This window comes from Pseudophryne corroboree, chromosome 3 (assembly GCF_028390025.1).
Source record: "Pseudophryne corroboree isolate aPseCor3 chromosome 3, aPseCor3.hap2, whole genome shotgun sequence".
NCBI classification, from domain to species: Eukaryota; Metazoa; Chordata; class Amphibia; order Anura; family Myobatrachidae; genus Pseudophryne; species Pseudophryne corroboree.
The window spans coordinates 736,990,893-737,013,713 of NC_086446.1; the positions used below are offsets into that span (position 1 = coordinate 736,990,893).

The window sequence follows — 22,821 nt, forward strand, 5'->3', positions numbered from 1 at the left end:
CAGCCGGTATTGATCCAGTGGGATAAAACATCACGGCAGTCGCCCACGTAAATAGACAGGGCGGCACAAGAAGCAGGAGGGCAGTGGCAAAAACTGCAAGGACTTTTCGCTGGGCGGAAAATCATGTGATAGCACTGTCAGCAGTGTTTCATTCCGGGAATGGAAACTGGGAAGCAGACTTCCTCAGTAGGCACGACCTCCACCCGGCAGAGTGGGAACTTCATGGGGAAGTTTTCCACATGATTGTAAACCGTTGGGAATTACCAAAGGTGGACATGATGGCGTCCCGTCTGAACAAAAAACGGGACAGGTATTGCGCCAGGTTAAGAGACCCTCAGGCAATAGCTGTGGACGTTCTGGTAACACCGTGGGTGTACCAGTCGGTGTATGTGTTCCATCCTCTGCTTTTCATACCTAAGGTACTGAGAATTATAAGACGTAGAGGAGTAAGAACTATACTCATGGCTCTGGATTGGCCAAGAAGGACTTGGTACCCGGAACTTCAAGAGATGCTCACAGAGGACTTATGGCCTCTGCCGCTAAGAAGGGACTTGTTTCAGCAAGTACCATGTCTGTTCCAAGACTTACCGCAGCTGCGTTTGACGGCATGGCGGTGGAACGCCGGATCCTAAGGGAAAAGGCATTCAGGAAGAGGTCATTCCTACCCTGGTCAAAGCCAGAAAGGAGGTGACCGCACAACATTATCACCACATGTGGCGAAAATATGTTGCGTGGTGTGAGGCCAGGAAGGCCCCACGAAGAAATTTCAACTCGGTCGATTCCTGCATTTCCTGCAAACAGGAGTGTCTATGGGCCTCAAATTGGGGTCCATTAAGGTTCAAATTTCGGCCCTGTCGATTTTTCTTCCAGAAAGAATTGGCTTCAGTTCCTGAAGTCCAGAAGTTTGTCAAGGGAGTATTGCATATACAACCCCCTTTTGTGCCTCCAGTGGCACTGTGGGATCTCAACGTAGTTCTGGGATTCCTCAAAACACATTGGTTTAAAATCAGTCAAATCTGTGGATTTGAAGCATCTCACATGAAAAGTGAACATGCTCTTGGACCTGGCCTGGACCAGGCGAGTGTCAAATTGGTGGTTTTTTTTCTCAAAAAAGCCCATATCTGTTTGTCCATTCGGACAGGGCAGAGCTGCGGACTCGTCCCCAGTTCTCTCCCTAAGGTGGTGTCAGTGTTTCACCTGAACCAGCTTATTGTGGTGTCTTGCGCCTACTAGGGACTTGGAGGACTCCAAGTTGCTAGATGTGGTCAGGGCCCTGAAAATATAGGTTCCAGGACGGCTGGAGTCAGGAAAACTGACTTGCTGTTATCCTGTATGCACCCAACAAACTGGGTGCTCTTGCTTCTAAGCAGACTTTTGCTAGTTGGATGTGTAATACAATTCAGCTTGCACATTCTGTGGCAGGCCTGCCACAGCCAAAATATGTAAATGCCCATTCCACAAGGAAGGTGGGCTCATCTTGGGCGGCTGCCCGAGGAGTCTCGGCTTTACAACTTTGCCGAGCGGCTATTTAGTCAGGGGCAAACACGTTTGTAAAATCCTACAAATTTGATAACCTGGCTAAGGAGGACCTGGAGTTCTCTCATTCGGTGCTGCAGAGTCATCCGCACTCTCCCGCCCGTTTGGGAGCTTTGGTATAATCCCCATGGTCCTTTCAGGAACCCCAGCATCCACTAGGACGATAGAGAAAATAAGAATTTACTTACCGATAATTCTATTTCTCGGAGTCCGTAGTGGATGCTGGGCGCCCATCCCAAGTGCGGATTATCTGCAATACTTGTACATAGTTACAAAAATCGGGTTATTATTGTTGTGAGCCATCTTTCAGAGGCTCCGCTGTTATCATACTGTTAACTGGGTTCAGATCACAGGTTGTACAGTGTGATTGGTGTGGCTGGTATGAGTCTTACCCGGGATTCATAAATCCTTCCTTATTGTGTACGCTCGTCCGGGCACAGTATCCTAACTGAGGCTTGGAGGAGGGTCATAGGGGGAGGAGCCAGTGCACACCACCTGATCCTAAAGCTTTACTTTTTGTGCCCTGTCTCCTGCGGAGCCGCTATTCCCCATGGTCCTTTCAGGAACCCCAGCATCCACTACGGACTCCGAGAAATAGAATTATCGGTAAGTAAATTCTTATTTTTTTAAACATTTCAATTTCCCCCTTGTCTTTTTTTTTTTTTTCACAAAACTTACAAAATTGCTACTTATTCCTTTATTTTTACTTTTTTTTATGTTTTATTTTATATTTTCAACTGTACAAAAATGTTTGTTTTTTTTTATAGGGGAATAAAGATTTTATTTTATATTTGTAAATAAATTGAGTTTGTGTTTTTGTTATCTAAAAACAACCCTCCACCCATGTTGTACAGTAGTTGCATACGCAGGTGTGTTATGTCCAGCCACCAGCAGGTGTGTTCCTGGTTGCTAGTGAACAATACAGGGGACCCTTTCTCATTTCAGGTCATGTAGGAGAGGGGGAAGTGTCCTATGTCTGTTTAATAAAACTTATAAAATTGAAAAGTGATGATGTTGCCCATAGCAAAATAATGTCATTACAACTGGGGAGAAGTGGCAGGTTAGGCTGATAAAGTACATTATTATTCCATGCAGCTCATTGCTACAGGACAGCCCCTCCTCCCCTAGTTGGCGCCACCCCTTCACAGCAACGTTAGGACCCGCTTCCCATAAACTGTGAACTGTCTAGGAGAGGAACATCACTTCAGCAATAGTAGAAATGGTTATAGTTTGAATCGAGGATAACCATAGGGTTTTAGTTATTAATGAGTTTTATTATAAGGTGAAGGAGTTAATGTTAAGCGGATTTGTCACGAGGATGATAAAAAAAATGTAATGCAATCTAAGAAAGGGTTAATTAATGAGGTGCTGATATTGTGTAGTGGTCATAAAAATGCACTGACGATCACTGAGATACTGTCTGTGTTCTATGTTGATCACAAGGATGCTCTCTGTATTGAATATCAGTAATTAGGAATCTATTGTATGGTGGTCACTAGGGTGACCTTTGTACTGTGTAGTGGTCACTAGGGTGACCTTTGTACTGTATGGTGGTCACTAGGGTGACCTTTGTACTGTATGGTGGTCACTAGGGTGACCTTTGTACTGTATGGTGGTCACTAGGGTGACCTTTGTATTGTATGGTGATCACTATGAAGTTTTCTTTATTATATAACATTACCTAGGCTCTTAATTGCTCTTTATCATATGGCTGGCACTAGGATGTGCCCTGTATATCAGTAACTAGGATGTTCTCTATATTTTAAAGCAGTCACTAGGATGCATCCTGTTTTGTATGGTGATCAGTGGGATGCTGTCTGCATTTAATAACAGTCACTAAAATGCTCTCTGTATTGTATGGTGTCACTAGTATGCTCTATGGGTTGTGTGGCGGTTACTGGGATGCTAGTATGCTCTGTATATTGTATGGCAGTTACCAAGATGATGTCTGTATTATAAAGCATTAACTAGGTTTATCTCTGTATTGTATGACTGGTATGCTCTTTGTATTGTATGGTGGTCAGTAATAAGCTCTCTGAATTGTATGGTCATCTATAGAATGCTTTCTATATTGTATGGCGGTCACTGGAAAACTCTATTGTATCATGGTCACAAATAGGCTCCCTGTATTAGATGGTGGTCACTAGGTTGCTCTCTGTATTGTATGACTGGAATGCTCTCTGTAGAGGTTTGTGTCCGCAGCTTACATAACATACTCTCCCCTGGGGGAGCCCTGTTGCTTTTCCTACTTCGTATATGGGAACAAATCATCATGATAGTAAAGCTGGCAACAAGTCCATTTTACATGTGATTCAATTTGGGAATGACTGTAATAGTGGTGAAACCTACACTATAGTATTTGTGTACAGTAGCACAGAAACTTCATATACAAATTATATTTCTTCATATGAATCTTCCAGTCCCACTCACCATCCTCTAATGGTTTGCATAAACTCCAGTCAACTTAACCACCTTGATCTTATGCTCCATCGTTTCATCTTGAAATTACGTATTAGAGCCGGGGCCATACTCTGAGTAAGTGTAAAATCAGTTATTATGGGGTCTATTCATGTAGCAGTGAAAAGCATGAAGAAGTGAGCCAGTGGAGAAGTTGCCTATGGCAACCAATCAGTGTTGAGGTAACATTTATAAAGTGCATTCTATAAAACTATACGTAGCAGCTGATTGGTTATTTCTCCACTGGCTCACTTCTCCACACTTTTCACTGAATCAGGAAGAAGGAATGACTCTTCTTTGTAGGCAGTAAAGAAACATTTCCTGCTGAACTTATTTATTAATAGATATTTACAGTATATAGCACACACATATTACGCATCTGTCCGCAGAGAATGTGTAGTCCTCCACATCACAGTCCCTGTCCCAAGTGAACTTATAATCCATATTCCCTACCACACACACACTAGGGTTATATTTTGTCAAAAGCCAATTACACTACCAGTATATTTTTGAATTGTGGGAGGATACCGGAGTACCCGTAGGAAACCCACGCAAGTACAGGGAGAATATACAAACTCCACATCTACGCACTGAAGAGGACATGTCCCGTCAGCCCAGGTTCACAATCAGGACATGCAAACTCCACACAGACAGTTCCCAGGATGGAACCAAACACATAACCTCAGTGCAGTGACAGATCTATGCTAATCACTGTGCCACTGTGCTGCCCATATAAACGAAACCATTACAGTATTTTCTCTGATTCTGTTTGCAGGAATGTATGAATCCGTGCTGCAATGCCAGCACGTGTCTGCTCATCCCAGGGGCTGTGTGTGGATACGGACTCTGCTGTGAAGACTGCAAGGTGATCCTCAGTAGATACTTACTCATATTTGCATGTCTGTGTGTCTTGATGATGTAGGAATAATTTTATAGCGCAAATCATTTTATGCAGCACTCTATAGAGAATATCTGATCAGTCATCTGATCATTCTCTCCAACGGCGGGATGTAATAAGGGCTGAGATCGCCAGACATGCAGGATGTAGGCCGATCACTGACTTTTTTTTTTTTTTTAAAGGGGCAATCACTTACATAGCAAAACCATGCCTTGTATGGAACTGCTCCTTTAAAAAAAATGTCAGAGATTGGCCGGCGTATCGCATCTCTGGCGATCTCAGACTCCACTACATCCCGCTGTTGGAGAGAGATAAAGTATCAGCCAATCATCTTTTACCTCTCATGTTACAGGTTGTCATTTTTCAAACACAGCCTGTAACATGACAGTTAGGAGCTGATTGGCTGGCACTTTATCTCCATCCACTTTATCTCTATTCAAAGCTTAGTAAATAGGCCCCTCTTTCTATCTCCGTCTGCTTTATCTCTCTCCAACCTTTGATACATCTGCCACATTACACTGTTGCGATGGGGCAGATGTATTAAGCCTGAAGAGGTGATAAAGCAGCGATAGGTGCAAGGTGATTGGCACCAGCCAATCAGCTCCAATATGTAAATTGACAGGAGCTGACTGGCTGGTGCGTTATCACCTATCATTGCTTTATCACTTCTTTATCACTTCTCCAGGCTTAATAAATCTGCCCTTATATATATTTTTGGTTTAAGCTATATAACCTTGGTGGCGTCTTAAAAATAAAAGATGATAATAATAAAAATTGCAAGGCTGTACCTTTTAAAGGCTATTTGTGAAATGGAAACGATATTTTGTAAAACTAAATTCCAGCAAAAGATTGGTATAAAATAAGATTTAACTATGCTGTAAACCAAACTGAAATGTCACAGTATTTCTTATGTATATCTGGTCTGAGGAGGTGCTGTTTTTTTTTTTTTTTTTGCCATAATTTTCAATCGCCTAGAAGATTTGGCCATTAAAAAGAAATTATTATTATCATTATCATCATCCTTTTTTATATGGCGCCTCAAGGGATCCGCAGCGCTCATAGTACTTAAACGAATAACCAACACAGGAAAATAGTGACTTACAGTTGAAGACAATATAGGACAAGTACAGAGTAAATAAATATATCTACATCAGCAGATGACACTGACATAAGTATCAGGGTGCCAGAAAACTGCGGGATAAGGTGCAGTCGAAGATGGTTTAAGCAAGAAAAGGATAAGCACATGAGGGTTGAGGGACCTGCTCGTGAGAGCTTACAATAAATGCAACAAAGTATTATATTGACTTTAACACCTTCTTAGGGAGTACGAAGAATTGTGTAAAGTAAGATTTTATCACATGAACAGTAAAACGTCACAGATTTGTAAACAGGCAACAGTGTAAAAAATTTTAGAATTGTAAAACATAAATATGTCTCCAAATGTGTTGTACATTGAAAAAGGTGCACCAACAAAGCAATCCTTTGAATTATTGAATATCAGTCTTGATGGATCAAAATTGATCATCCAGAAATCCAGTTGGCTGATGCCAGGAACCAGATCTGCATATTTCAGGGTCCTACCCCACCTGTTTCTCTCCGTAACCTCTCACCATCCCATCCATGGCATCCACTTGGCCTTGAACCCTGGGTGGCGGCACCAGTCGCATTGCCCTCAATACAGCCCAGGCTGTGGCTTCCCTCCATAGTATGTACAGTAGGGAACTCCAGCAGTGCCCTTTCTGTTTAAGGATTAGACCAATTGATTTTATTTGTCCCTGCATTAGAAAGAACGACTCCAACCTCTTATTTTGTTGACTAGTTTTTTTAAACGGTTGATCATATTCCCAATGCTTAATAGCGGATAGATATAGTGTTTGTGATTAATGTCTAAGCAGGTCCAATGTTTTGAGTAATTACATCTTCCTGATTGGATTTTGGCCTTCATGCAGTAGTTACACAATAGCTGTTCTTTTTCTCACATACATCTATTTTCTACAAATTGTATTCCCTCTGTCACAGTAATGCTATTTGCTGGTGCGAACGTGGGAAGAGTTATATTCATGACAGACAAATAAGCTCCAAATAAAGTCAAGGCTCTAATGGATTCTTCTCCCCCTTAAACCCCTTTCACATCGCACAAATAACCCGGTACCGACACGGCATATTGCCGTGTCAAACCGGGTCAGTGTGCGATGTGAAAGCACACTGGGCGATTTAGCGGGTCGCCTGACCCGGTAAATCAACCCGGTAAAAAAGAATGGTTTTACCCGGGTTGATTACCGGGTCAGGTGCGGTGTGAATGGGAGCCGTGTCGATGCGACACGGTTCCCATTCACAAGATAGGGAGAGGCGGCGCTGGAGATGAGCTCATCTCCCGACGCCGCCTCCACCCCCGCCCCTGCTGCTGCTGCGGCCTCCGTTGTCATGGCAACCGACCCGGTATATTGCCGGGTCGGGAAGCCTGCAACGGAGCGCAAATGCCGGATCCCACCCGGTAAGTACACGTTTGTCTTACCGGGTAGGACCCGGCATTTGCGGTGTGAATGCAGCATTAGTCATATCGCTCATTGTCTTCATGTTGACAGATTAACAGACATCACTTTCACCATGTGGTTTATTTTCACTTCATAGGCTGCGGCTTTGGCCCAAGATGTACAGTTTTGTCCATTTCGCACATAGAGCTTGTTTATGTGTATATATGTATAACAGCTGCTGCGTTGATTGTTGGACCACATTAAATACAATTAAGAATATAGAACCTGATTGGATCTAAACCCATGATAGAAGCATACTGTGTAATCCATGTGATGCCTGAGCCAGAGCAATGCTAATTTCTGCAGCGGGGTAACACTGGTATTCCACAGGGAATAACATCGGGGTGTAGAGTTGGATCTTGATCCAAGGCACCAACAGGCTAAAGCTTTGACTGTTCCCAGGATGCACTGAACCGCCTCCTCTATAGCCCCGCCTCCAGGCACTGGAGCTCAGTTTGTAAGTTGGTGCACTTTATAGTATTTCTTACGTACATCTGGTCTGAGGAGGTGTTTTTTTTGGGGGGGGGGAAGGTTTGCGTAATTTTTAATCGCCTATAAGTTTTGACCATTAAAAATAGATTATTATTATTATTATTATTATACTTTATTTATATGGCGCCAGAAGGGATCCGGAACCTGGGGGCGGATTTAGGGGTAAAGGCGCCCCGTGTCATAACAGTAACGGCTGCCCCCCACCAGCCTAATTTTATTATTTTTATTGATTGGTTATAAGTCCTCATTTGATGCTATCCAATTTAATAGAATAATTTAATAAAACTACTGACTATAAAAAAAATATATTTTTAATTAGATGCAGGGTTGGATTAACAATGGGGCGGGTGGAGCTGCAGCTCCAGGCCCCCCCCCCCCCCCCCCCCCCCATCACAATAGGCCCACTGCATCTGCATTGCTGCTGCAGCAAGGAAATAAATTTCCCTGCTTAACAGCTTGCCAGTGACAGTGTGAAGCACCGCCCCTGTAGCTGGTACTAGTAGTACATTGAGTCATACTGTCGGTCGAGTGGCTCCAAATGCCAGCGGCCAGAGGGCAGTGACAGGGGATAAAGGAACTCGGCAGGGGGCGGGGCTACACGGGACCCAGGGGGCGGAGCTATGCGGGACTCAGCACTCAGGCTGCCAGGGCTTGCTGCTGCACATGGCTGGAGTAGAGGAGATCTGCCTGCTGCACACTAGAGATGAGCGGGTTCGGTTTCTCTGAATCCGAACCCGCCCGAACTTCATGTTTTTTTACACGGGTCCGAGCGACTCGGATCTTCCCGCCTTGCTCGGTTAACCCGAGCGCGCCCGAACGTCATCATCACGCTGTCGGATTCTCGCGAGGCTCGGATTCTATCGCGAGACTCGGATTCTATATAAGGAGCCGCGCGTCGCGGCCATTTTCACACGTGCATTGAGATTGATAGGGAGAGGACGTGGCTGGCGTCCTCTCCGTTTAGAAATTAAAATAGATAGGAGAGTGAGAGTGAGACACTTCATTTACTTACTGGAGCTTAGGAGGAGTTATACTAGTGACTGATGACCAGTGACCTGACCACCAGTGCAGTTTTAGAATTTATTATTATTTAATAATCCGTTCTGTTCTTGTTCTCTGCCTGAAAAAAACGATACACAGTGACTCAGTCACACTCACATACCATATCTGTGCTCAGCCCAGTGTGCTGCATCATCTATGTATAATATCTGACTGTGCTCACACAGCTTAATTGTGGGGGAGACTGGGGAGCAGTTATAGGTTATAGCAGGAGCCAGGAGTACATATTAAACAGTGCACACTTTTGCTGCCAGAGTGCCACTGCCAGTGTGACTGACCACTGACCACTGTGACCAGTGACCTGACCACACTGACCACCAGTATAGTATATTGTGATTGAATGTCTGCCTGAAAAAGTACACTCGTCGTGTGACTTGTGTGGTGTTTTTTTATTCTATAAAAATTAAAAAACTCATTCTGCTGACAGTGTCCAGCAGGTCCGTCATTATATAATATATACCTGTCCGGCTGCAGTAGTGATATATATATATTTTTTATATCATTATTTATCATCCAGTCTATACTAGCAGCAGACACAGTACGGTAGTTCACGGCTGTAGCTACCTCTGTGTCGGCACTCGGCAGTCCATCCATAATTGTATACCACCTACCCGTGGTTTTTTTTTTCTTTCTTCTTTATACATACTACATCTCATTATCATCCAGTCTATATTAGCAGCAGACACAGTACAGTACGGTAGTCCACGGCTGTAGCTACCTCTGTGTCGGCACTCGGCAGTCCATCCATAATTGTATACCACCTACCCGTGTTTTTTTTTTTCTTTCTTCTTTATACATACTACATCTCATTATCATCCAGTCTATATTAGCAGCAGACACAGTACAGTACGGTAGTCCACGGCTGTAGCTACCTCTGTGTCGGCACTCGGCAGTCCATCCATAATTGTATACCACCTACCCGTGGTTTTTTTTTTCTTTCTTCTTTATACATACTACATCTCATTATCATCCAGTCTATATTAGCAGCAGACACAGTACAGTATGGTAGTCCACGGCTGTAGCTATCTCTGTGTCGGCACTCGGCAGTCCATCCATAATTGTATACCACCTACCCGTGGTTTTTTTTTTTCTTTCTTCTTTATACATACTACATCTCATTATCAACCAGTCTATATTAGCAGCAGACACAGTACGGTAGTTCACGGCTGTAGCTACCTCTGTGTCGGCACTCGGCAGTCCATCCATAATTGTATACCACCTACCCGTGGTTTTTTTCTTTCTTTCTTCTTTATACATACTACATCTCATTATCATCCAGTCTATATTAGCAGCAGACACAGTACAGTACGGTAGTCCACGGCTGTAGCTACCTCTGTGTCGGCACTCGGCAGTCCATCCATAATTGTATACCACCTACCCGTGGTTTTTTTTTCTTTCTTCTTTATACATACTACATCTCATTATCATCCAGTCTATATTAGCAGCAGACACAGTACAGTACGGTAGTCCACGGCTGTAGCTACCTCTGTGTCGGCACTCGGCAGTCCATCCATAATTGTATACCACCTACCCGTGGTTTTTTTTTTTCTTTCTTCTTTATACATACTACATCTCATTATCAACCAGGCTATATTAGCAGCAGACACAGTACAGTACGGTAGTCCACGGCTGTAGCTACCTCTGTGTCGGCACTCGGCAGTCCATCCATAATTGTATACCACCTACCCGTGGTTTTTTTTTTCTTTCTTCTTTATACATACTACATCTCATTATCATCCAGTCTATATTAGCAGCAGACACAGTACAGTACGGTAGTCCGCGGCTGTAGCTACCTCTGTGTCGGCACTCGGCAGTCCATCCATAATTGTATACCACCTACCCGTGGTTTTTTTTTTCTTTCTTCTTTATACATACTACATCTCATTATCAACCAGTCTATATTAGCAGCAGACACAGTACAGTACGGTAGTCCACGGCTGTAGCTACCTCTGTGTCGGCACTCGGCAGTCCATCCATAATTGTATACTAGTATCCATCCATCTCCATTGTTTACCTGAGGTGCCTTTAGTTGTGCCTATTAAAATATGGAGAACAAAAATGTTGAGGTTCCAAAATTAGGGAAAGATCAAGATCCACTTCCACCTCGTGCTGAAGCTGCTGCCACTAGTCATGGCCGAGACGATGAAATGCCAGCAACGTCGTCTGCCAAGGCCGATGCCCAATGTCATAGTACAGAGCATGTCAAATCCAAAACACCAAATATCAGTAAAAAAAGGACTCCAAAACCTAAAATAAAATTGTCGGAGGAGAAGCGTAAACTTGCCAATATGCCATTTACCACACGGAGTGGCAAGGAACGGCTGAGGCCCTGGCCTATGTTCATGGCTAGTGGTTCAGCTTCACATGAGGATGGAAGCACTCAGCCTCTCGCTAGAAAACTGAAAAGACTCAAGCTGGCAAAAGCACCGCAAAGAACTGTGCGTTCTTCGAAATCCCAAATCCACAAGGAGAGTCCAATTGTGTCGGTTGCGATGCCTGACCTTCCCAACACTGGACGTGAAGAGCATGCGCCTTCCACCATTTGCACGCCCCCTGCAAGTGCTGGAAGGAGTACCCGCAGTCCAGTTCCTGATAGTCAGATTGAAGATGTCAGTGTTGAAGTACACCAGGATGAGGAGGATATGGGTGTTGCTGGCGCTGGGGAGGAAATTGACCAGGAGGATTCTGATGGTGAGGTGGTTTGTTTAAGTCAGGCACCCGGGGAGACACCTGTTGTCCGTGGGAGGAATATGGCCACTGACATGCCTGGTGAAAATACCAAAAAAATCAGCTCTTCGGTGTGGAAGTATTTCAACAGAAATGCGGACAACAGGTGTCAAGCCGTGTGTTGCCTTTGTCAAGCTGTAATAAGTAGGGGTAAGGACGTTAACCACCTCGGAACATCCTCCCTTATACGTCACCTGCAGCGCATTCATAATAAGTCAGTGACAAGTTCAAAAACTTTGGGCGACAGCGGAAGCAGTCCACTGACCAGTAAATCCCTTCCTCTTGTAACCAAGCTCACGCAAACCACCCCACCAACTCCCTCAGTGTCAATTTCCTCCTTCCCCAGGAATGCCAATAGTCCTGCAGGCCATGTCACTGGCAATTCTGACGAGTCCTCTCCTGCCTGGGATTCCTCCGATGCATCCTTGCGTGTAACGCCTACTGCTGCTGTTGTTGCTGCTGGGAGTCGATGGTCATCCCAGAGGGGAAGTCGTAAGACCACTTTTACTACTTCCACCAAGCAATTGACTGTCCAACAGTCCTTTGCGAGGAAGATGAAATATCACAGCAGTCATCCTACTGCAAAGCGGATAACTGAGGCCTTGGCATCCTGGGTGGTGAGAAACGTGGTTCCGGTATCCATCATTACTGCAGAGCCAACTAGAGACTTGTTGGAGGTACTGTGTCCCCGGTACCAAATACCATCTAGGTTCCATTTCTCTAGGCAGGCGATACCGAAAATGTACACAGACCTCAGAAAAAGAGTCACCAGTGTCCTAAAAAATGCAGCTGTACCCAATGTCCACTTAACCACGGACATGTGGACAAGTGGAGCAGGGCAGGGTCAGGACTATATGACTGTGACAGCCCACTGGGTAGATGTATGGACTCCCGCCGCAAGAACAGCAGCGGCGGCACCAGTAGCAGCATCTCGCAAACGCCAACTCTCTCCTAGGCAGGCTACGCTTTGTATCACCGGTTTCCAGAATACGCACACAGCTGAAAACCTCTTACGGCAACTGAGGATGATCATCGCGGAATGGCTTACCCCAATTGGACTCTCCTGTGGATTTGTGGCATCGGACAACGCCAGCAATATTGTGTGTGCATTAAATATGGGCAAATTCCAGCACGTCCCATGTTTTGCACATACCTTGAATTTGGTGGTGCAGAATTTTTTAAAAAACGACAGGGGCGTGCAAGAGATGCTGTCGGTGGCCAGAAGAATTGCGGGACACTTTCGGCGTACAGGCACCACGTACAGAAGACTGGAGCACCACCAAAAACTACTGAACCTGCCCTGCCATCATCTGAAGCAAGAAGTGGTAACGAGGTGGAATTCAACCCTCTATATGCTTCAGAGGTTGGAGGAGCAGCAAAAGGCCATTCAAGCCTATACAATTGAGCACGATATAGGAGGTGGAATGCACCTGTCTCAAGCGCAGTGGAGAATGATTTCAACGTTGTGCAAGGTTCTGATGCCCTTTGAACTTGCCACACGTGAAGTCAGTTCAGACACTGCCAGCCTGAGTCAGGTCATTCCCCTCATCAGGCTTTTGCAGAAGAAGCTGGAGACATTGAAGGAGGAGCTAACACGGAGCGATTCCGCTAGGCATGTGGGACTTGTGGATGGAGCCCTTAATTCGCTTAACAAGGATTCACGGGTGGTCAATCTGTTGAAATCAGAGCACTACATTTTGGCCACCGTGCTCGATCCTAGAATTAAAGCCTACCTTGGATCTCTCTTTCCGGCAGACACAAGTCTGCTGGGGTTGAAAGACCTGCTGGTGAGAAAATTGTCAAGTCAAGCGGAACGCGACCTGTCAACATCTCCTCCTTCACATTCTCCCGCAACTGGGGGTGCGAGGAAAAGGCTCAGAATTCCGAGCCCACCCGCTGGCGGTGATGCAGGGCAGTCTGGAGCGACTGCTGATGCTGACATCTGGTCCGGACTGAAGGACCTGACAACGATTACGGACATGTCGTCTACTGTCACTGCATATGATTCTCTCAACATTGAAAGAATGGTGGAGGATTATATGAGTGACCGCATCCAAGTAGGCACGTCACACAGTCCGTACTTATACTGGCAGGAAAAAGAGGCAATTTGGAGGCCCTTGCACAAACTGGCTTTATTCTACCTAAGTTGCCCTCCCACAAGTGTGTACTCCGAAAGAGTGTTTAGTGCCGCCGCTCACCTTGTCAGCAATCGGCGTACGAGGTTACATCCAGAAAATGTGGAGAAGATGATGTTCATTAAAATGAATTATAATCAATTCCTCCGCGGAGACATTGACCAGCAGCAATTGCCTCCACAAAGTACACAGGGAGCTGAGATGGTGGATTCCAGTGGGGACGAATTGATAATCTGTGAGGAGGGGGATGTACACGGTGATATATCGGAGGATGATGATGAGGTGGACATCTTGCCTCTGTAGAGCCAGTTTGTGCAAGGAGAGATTAATTGCTTCTTTTTTGGTGGGGGTCCAAACCAACCCGTCATATCAGTCACAGTCGTGTGGCAGACCCTGTCACTGAAATGATGGGTTGGTTAAAGTGTGCATGTCCTGTTTATACAACATAAGGGTGGGTGGGAGGGCCCAAGGACAATTCCATCTTGCACCTCTTTTTTCTTTAATTTTTCTTTGCGTCATGTGCTGTTTGGGGAGGGTTTTTTGGAAGGGACATCCTGCGTGACACTGCAGTGCCACTCCTAGATGGGCCCGGTGTTTGTGTCGGCCACTAGGGTCGCTTATCTTACTCACACAGCTACCTCATTGCGCCTCTTTTTTTCTTTGCGTCATGTGCTGTTTGGGGAGGGTTTTTTGGAAGGGACATCCTGCGTGACACTGCAGTGCCACTCCTAGATGGGCCCGGTGTTTGTGTCGGCCACTAGGATCGCTTATCTTACTCACACAGCTACCTCATTGCGCCTCTTTTTTTCTTTGCGTCATGTGCTGTTTGGGGAGGGTTTTTTGGAAGGGACATCCTGCGTGACACTGCAGTGCCACTCCTAGATGGGCCCGGTGTTTGTGTCGGCCACTAGGGTCGCTTATCTTACTCACACAGCTACCTCATTGCGCCTCTTTTTTTCTTTGCGTCATGTGCTGTTTGGGGAGGGTTTTTTGGAAGGGACATCCTGCGTGACACTGCAGTGACACTCCTAGATGGGCCCGGTGTTTGTGTCGGCCACTAGGGTCGCTTATCTTACTCACACAGCTACCTCATTGCGCCTCTTTTTTTCTTTGCGTCATGTGCTGTTTGGGGAGGGTTTTTTGGAAGGGACATCCTGCGTGACACTGCAGTGCCACTCCTAGATGGGCCAGGTGTTTGTGTCGGCCACTAGGGTCGCTTAGCTTAGTCATCCAGCGACCTCGGTGCAAATTTTAGGACTAAAAATAATATTGTGAGGTGTGAGGTATTCAGAATAGACTGAAAATGAGTGGAAATGATGGTTTTTGAGGTTAATAATACTTTGGGATCAAAATGACCCCCAAATTCTATGATTTAAGCTGTTTTTTAGGTTTTTTGGAAAAAAACACCCGAATCCAAAACACACCCGAATCCGACAAAAAAAATTCGGTTAGGTTTTGCCAAAACGCGGTCGAACCCAAAACACGGCCGCGGAACCGAACCCAAAACCAAAACACAAAACCCGAAAAATTTCCGGCGCTCATCTCTACTGCACACAGTGCACAACATCCAGGGCCGACCCAGCCATTGACACTGCAGTGATCTCTGCTGTAGTGGAAGGTAAAGAGTGAGTGGAAGGAATTGTATGTGTGTATGTGACTTGTGTATCTGTGTGAGCCTCTTTGTGTGTGTGTGTGTGTGTGTGTGTGTGTGTGTGTGTGTGTGTGTGTGTGTGTGTGTGTGTGTTACTTTCATGTTAACTTCTGTAGTGTGTGTGTGTGTGTGTGTGTGTGTGTGTGTGTGTGTGTGTGTGTGTGTGTGTGAGCTTCTGCAGGGGATAGAGTTCAATACAGAGCATGAGTGAGGAAGTGTGTGAGTGTGATACAGTGCCAGGGGAGGGAGCGCGTGAGTGTGATACAGAGCAGGCCTCGGGGGGAGGGAGTGTGTGAGTGTGATACAGAGCAGGCCGCGGGGGGGAGACGATGCTGAAGTTAGCTTCTTATTCGGCCAGCTTCTTGTGTGAGTGTGATACAGGGCAGGCCGCGGGGGAGGGAGTGTGTGAGTGTGATACAGAGCAGGCTGCAGGGGGAGTGAGTGTGATACAGGGCAGGCTGCAGGGGGAGGGAGTGTGTGAGTGTGATACAGGGCAGGCTGCAGGGGGAGTGAGTGTGATACAGGGCAGGCTGCAGGGGGAGGGAGTGTGTGAGTGTGATACAGGGCAGGCTGCGAGGGGAGGGAGTGTGTGAGTGTGATACAGGGCAGGCTGCAGGGGGAGGGAGTGTGTGAGTGTGATACAGGGCAGGCTGCGAGGGGAGGGAGTGTGTGAGTGTGATACAGAGCAGGCCTCGGGGGGAGGGAGTGTGTGAGTGTGATACAGGGCAGGCTGCAGGGGGAGGGAGTGTGTGAGTGTGATACAGGGCAGGCCTCGGGGGGAGGGAGTGTGTGAGTGTGATACAGGGCAGGCTGCAGGGGGAGGGAGTGTGTGAGTGTGATACAGGGCAGGCCGCGGGGAGAGGGAGTGTGTGAGTGTGACATACCTCCCAACTGTCCCGATTTTGGCGGGACAGTCCCGTTTTTCACGGTCTGTTCCGCTGTCCCACCTGCGGGTCTCAGTGTCCCACTAGTGGGGGGGGGGGGGGGGGGCAGTTGAGAAATCCCTCCCTGTCACTCGCTGCTCTGAGGAGAACAGCGGTCTATGCACAGCGTCTATTCCTGGCAGAGAGGGACAGGGGGCATGGCCAGCAGCTCTCACAGGGCTGTCCATGCCCCCATAATGACGAAAACGGGGGCGTGACTTGCGATCGCGGCACTTACCGTGAGGCCATCCCCCTTTTCTGTAGACCACGCCCCCTAATTCCGGGCAGCGCGCGAAGATGTCCCTCCTTCAATTCAAGCAAAGTTGGGAGGTATGGTGTGATACAGGGCAGGCTTCCGGGTGGAGGGAGTGTGTGAGTGTGATACAGGGCAGGCCGCGGGGGGAGGGAGTGTGTGAGTGTGATACAGGACAGGCTGCGGGGAGAGGGAGTGCCCACGGGGGCAAGGAGTGTGATAGAGGGCAGGCCGCAGGAGAATGGAGTGTGTCAGTGTGATAGAGCGCAGGCTGCGGGAGGATGGAGTGTGGGGCCAATGTGTTTAATCCACAGGTTCTCAAACTCGGTCCTCAGGACCCCACACGGTGTATGTTTTGCAGGTCTCCTCACAGAATCACAAGTGACATAATTAACTCCACCTGTGGACCTTTTAAAATGTGTCAGTGATGAATGAATACACCTGTGTACCTGCTGGGTTACCTGCAAAACATGCACTGTGTGGGGTCCTGAGGACCGAGTTTTAGAAACACTGGTTTAATCTATTGAGGCCATTAAGTTTACTCCCCCCTTCCCCTTTGGGTCCAGTGTGTTTGTATTTTCCTGTCGGGTTCCAATATATCTTGAGAATGACGACCAGCTCAGTGGTATGAATATGAAAGTCCGCTGTTTTCTCATAACTGTTTGGAGATTCCTTATGGAGATATAAAATTAAACAGTGGTTATACCAATTGTGTATTGGTGAGTGCCCTGTTATTTTGAAAACGGACTGCATGTGGTCCCTGTTGGTGACATTACAGGTAGCACCCTTGGGAGGAGTGCATATTGCTTTAATTTGCTGAGAATTTGCTTTTTTAAAACAAGAGGGTCTCAGGAGATACGCCAATCACTGACTGCATGCCTGTGACTGTGGCCAATCTCTATCACCCCACGACGCACTGCAGCTTATACTAACATGCTGCTCTATGCTATGGCCAATAGATTTCCACCACGTCTCCCTCCCCCCGTAGCTGCCAGTAAGTCAGCAGCTGCAGAGGCGTCTCTTCACATCATCTGTGCGAGGGATCGGTAATGACATCACCAACCCAAAGAGCAGGTGAAAAGGCGTCCACCTCTAGCATGCGCACAGCGTCTATTCACCTAAGCAGAGCAGCGAGTGACAGGAGCCTCCTGAATGCCCCCCACTGCGGGATACTGCGACCTGCGGGTAGGACAGCGGGACAGTCCCCAAAAAAGGGACTGTCCATGAAAATAGGGACAGTTGGGAGGTATGCTATATGCTGGGTCACCTTAGTGTTACCCCTGTTCTACCCTGTCCAGACGACACCCTCTCTCCAACCCTACCCCATCTATCCACCATTCCTGATATATCTTCTCAGTACAGCTAATGTTAAAAAAAAGTAGTCTTTTTCTTTATTCTCTTACATCCTAGTGGATGCTGGGGTCCATTTTAGTACCATGGGGTATAGACGGTTCCGCAGGAGCCTTCGGCACTTTAACACTTTTTAACAGTGTGAACTGGCTCCTCCCTCTATGCCCCTCCTCCAGACCTCAGTTTAGAAAATGTGCCTGGGAGACTGGATGCACACCAGTGGAGCTCTACAGAGTTCTGCTGGAAAAGACTTTGGGGGTCATTCCGAGTTGTTCGCTCATTGACGATTTTCGCAACGGAGTGATTAAGGCGAAAATGCGCATGGTACGCAGTGCGCATGTGCTAAGTATTTTTGCTCAAAACTTAGTAGATTTACTCACGTCCAAACAAAGAATTTCCATCGTTGAAGTGATCGGAGTGTGATTGACAGGAAGTGGGTGTTTCTGGGCGGAAACTGGCCATTTTCTGGGAGTGTGCAGAAAAACGCAGGCGTGCCAGGATAAAACGCGGGAGTGTCTGGAGAAACGGGGGAGTGGCTGGCCGAATGCAGTTTGTGACGTCAAACCAGGAACGAAACGGGCTGAGCTGATCGCAGTGTAGGAGTAAGTCTGGAGCTACTCAGAAACTGCTAAGAATTTTCTATTCGCAATTCTGCTAATCTTTCGTTCGCTATTCTGCTAAACTAAGATACACTCCCAGAGGGCGGCGGCCTAGCGTGTGCAATGCTGCTAAAATCTGCTAGCGAGCGAACAACTCGGAATGACCCCCCTTGTTAGGTTTTTTATTTTACAGGGAAACTGCTGGCAACAGCTTCCCTGCTTCGTGGGACTTAGGGGGGAAAGTAGGAACCAACTTCTCAGTTAGTTTAATGGCTCTGCTTCCGCTGACAGGACACCATTAGCTCCTGAAGGGTATTGAACACAGCCCTTGCCTGGCTGCTGCTCACTCCCACAGCGCTGCCGCCACCCCCTAACAGAGCCAGAAGTCAGAAGGTTGGTGAGTATTTACCGGAGACCTGCAGAGAGGAACCCTCCGGTCATCATGGCGGCATAAAGGTACCAGCGCAGCGCGGTCGCTGCGCAAAAACATGTCTCTCAGCACAGGGTGCAGAGCGCGCGGGGGGGGGGGGCGCGCTCTGAGGGACATGATAAAATTTTTACTCTCACTGGCATTAAAGTACACACAAGGGAGTCGCTGGTGTACATACCCCTGCCAGTATAAATATTATATTACTGTGGCTGAACCGCACCATTACAGGGGTCGGGGCTTCTCAGAATTGCTGGTAACACTTAATTGGCGCCATTTTCTCCTCACAGAGACGCTGGAGCGCTGATCCGGCACGCTGCTTCTCCTCACACATCGCTGATACAAGTACCAGGGTGTTATAGAGGGAAGGGGAGCACATACTTTATTGAAGTCTGCGGGCTTCATATTGGATATAAAGCGCTGTGTTTGTATATATATATTCATTGTATGCAATACATATAGGGCGCGTGGTGTGGACTGGCAATTCCCTCTGGGTCCCTCTGACAGACATTAGTGTAGGTTTGTCCCCATTAGCACCCCTGTGTGTGAGTGGTGTGACTGTACACGTGTGTACCATGTCTAGAGAAAGCTCTTCCCCTGAGGAACCCATTTTGGAGGCACAAGAGTGTTCTGAGCCTGTGTGGGTGAGAAAGCTGCAGAGTAATATGTCTAAACTAGCAGGGAAATTCTCTGAGTCTGAAGAACAGACAAAGCATTGGAGACAGTCTGTGGAAGATGCTCTATTTGCTGATTCCTCCACATCATTCACTCGGGACCCCTCCAGTTCCCAGAAAAGGTCCCTGGCCCAAATTATGCAAAGGAACACTGACACAGATTCCGACACTGACGTCGACACTGGGGATTTGAGGGGGGTAGACCCCAAACTGGCTAAGAGCATTCAATGTATGATAGTCGCTATAAAAGAGGTGTTGGAATTTCCTGACACAACACCTCCACCTGAGGAAAAAGATTATTTTAAATTAAATAAAAAACAGGTGGTGAGTATTCCTCCGTCTAAGGACTTAAATACATTTTTGGAGGAATCCTGATCTAACCCCGAAAATAAATTTGCTATCCCTAAAAGGTTGCGGGTAGCGTACCCTTTCCCTGAGGATAGGTGTAAGTGGGAGTCACCCCCAATGATAGACACCTCAGTCTCTAGGTTGTCAAAGAAAATAATTTTCTCTGACGTCCTAGTGGATGCTGGGACTTCCGTAAGGACCATGGGGAATAGCGGCTCCGCAGGAGACTGGGCACAAAAGTAAAAGCTTTAGACTAGCTGGTGTGCACTGGCTCCTCCCCCTATGACCCTCCTCCAAGCCTCAGTTAGATTTTTGTGCCCGAACGAGAAGGGTGCATGCTAGGTGGCTCTCCTGAGCTGCTTAGAAGTAAAAGTTTAAATAGGTTTTTTATTTTCAGTGAGTACTGCTGGCAACAGGCTCACTGCATCGTGGGACTAAGGGGAGAAGAAGCGAACTCACCTGCGTGCAGAGTGGATTGGGCTTCTTGGCTACTGGACATTAGCTCCAGAGGGACGATCACAGGTTCAGCCTGGATGGGTCCCGGAGCCGCGCCGCCGGCCCCCTTACAGAGCCAGAAGAGCGAAGAGGTCCGGAGAAAGCGGCGGCAGAAGACGTTCCTGTCTTCAAATAAGGTAGCGCACAGCACTGCAGCTGTGCGCCATTGCTCTCAGCACACTTCACACTCCGGTCACTGAGGGTGCAGGGCGCTGGGGGGGAGCGCCCTGAGACGCAATAAAACACTATAAAAACCTTATATGGCTAAAGAAATGCATCACATATAGCTCCTAGGCTATATGGATGCATTTAACCCCTGCCAGTTTTCCTGAAAAAAAGCGGGAGAAAAGGCAGCCGAGAAGGGGGCGGAGCCTATCTCCTCAGCACACAAGCGCCATTTTCCCTCACAGCTCCGCTGGAAGGACGGCTTCCTGACTCTCCCCTGCAGTCCTGCTACAAGAATCAGGGTAAAACAAGAGAGGGGGGGGCACTATTGGCAGCTAATATATAATACAGCAGCTATAACAGGGAGTAACACTTATATAAGGTTATCCCTGCATATATATAGCGCTCTGGTGTGTGCTGGCAAACTCTCCTTCTGTCTCCCCAAAGGGCTAGTGGGGTCCTGTCCTCTATCAGAGCATTCCCTGTGTGTGTGCTGGGTGTCGGTACGATTGTGTCGACATGTATGAGGAGGAAAATGATGTGGAAGCAGAGCAATTGCCTGTGTTAGTGATGTCACCACCTAGGGAGTCGACACCTGACTGGATGGTCGTATTTAAAGAATTACGTGACAATGTCAGCACTTTGCAAAAAACTGTTGACGACATGAGACAGCCGGCAAATCAGTTAGTGCCTGTTCAGGCGTCTCAGACACCGTCAGGGGCGCTAAAACGCCCGTTACCTTAGATGGTCGACACAGACCCAGACACGGATACTGAATCCAGTGTCGACGGTGAGGAGACAAACGTAATGTCCAGTAGGGCCACACGTTACATGATCACGGCAATGAAGGAGGCATTGAACATTTCTGACACTACAAGTACCACAAAAAAGGGTATAATGTGGGGTGTGAAAAAACTACCAGTAGTTTTTCCTGAATCAGAGGAATTAAATGAGGTGTGTGATAAAGCGTGGGTTTCCCCCGATAAAAAACTGCTGATTTCTAACAAATTATTGGCACTATACCCTTTCCCGCCAGAGGTTAGGGCACGTTGGGAAACACCCCCTAGGGTAGATAAGGCGCTCACACGCTTATCAAAACAAGTGGCGTTACCGTCTCCTGATACGGCCGCCCTCAAGGAACCAGCTGATAGAAGGCTGGAAAATATCCTAAAAGGTATATACACACATACTGGTGTTATACTGCGACCAGCAATCGCCTCAGCCTGGATGTGCAGCGCTGGAGTGGCTTGGTCGGATTCCCTGACTGAAAATATTGATACCCTGGATAGGGACAGTATTTTATTAACTATAGAGCATTTAAAGGATGCATTACTATATATGCGTGATGCACAGAGGGATATTTGCACCCTGGCATCAAGAGTGAGTGCGATGTCCATTTCTGCCAGAAGGGCGTTATGGACGCGACAGTGGTCAGGTGATGCAGATTCCAAACGACATATGGAAGTATTGCCGTATAAAGGGGAGGAGTTATTTGGGGTCGGTCTATCAGACCTGGTGGCCACGGCAACGGCTGGAAAGTCCACCTTTTTACCCCAGGTCACCTCTCAGCAGAAAAAGACACCGTCTTTTCAAACTCAGTCCTTTCGTTCCTATAAGAACAAGCGAGCAAAAGGCCACTCATTTCTGCCCCGGGGCAGAGGAAGAGGAAAAAGACTGCACCAGGCAGCCTCTTCCCAGGAGCAGAAGCCCTCCCCCGCTTCTGCCAAGTTTTCAGCATGACGCTGGGGCTTTACAAGCGGACTCAGGCACGGTGGGGGCCCGTCTCAAAAATTTCAACGCGCAGTGGGCTCACTCGCAAGTGGACCCCTGGATCCTGCAGGTAGTATCACAGGGGTACAAATTGGAATTCGAGACGTCTCCCCCTCGCCGATTCCTGAAGTCTGCTCTTCCAACGTCTCCCTCCGACAGGGAGGCAGTATTGGAAGCTATTCACAAGCTGTATTCCCAGCAGGTGATAATCAAGGTACCCCTCCTACAACAGGGAAAGGGGTATTATTCCACGCTGTTTGTGGTACCGAAGCCGGACGGCTCGGTGAGACCAATTTTAAATCTGAAATCCTTGAACACTTACATAAAA

At 47.2% G+C, this 22,821-nt stretch overlaps 1 protein-coding gene across 1 annotated transcript in view; it reads left to right on the forward strand.

Moving 5' to 3' along the window:
* Positions 1-22,821, forward strand: part of ADAM12 (ADAM metallopeptidase domain 12) — a 925,560-nt gene that overhangs the window by 715,765 nt on the left and 186,974 nt on the right. The window contains exon 13 of the mRNA XM_063962227.1: positions 4,769-4,858. Coding sequence (XP_063818297.1) covers positions 4,769-4,858 — 90 coding nt within the window. The remainder of the gene's footprint in view (positions 1-4,768; positions 4,859-22,821) is intronic.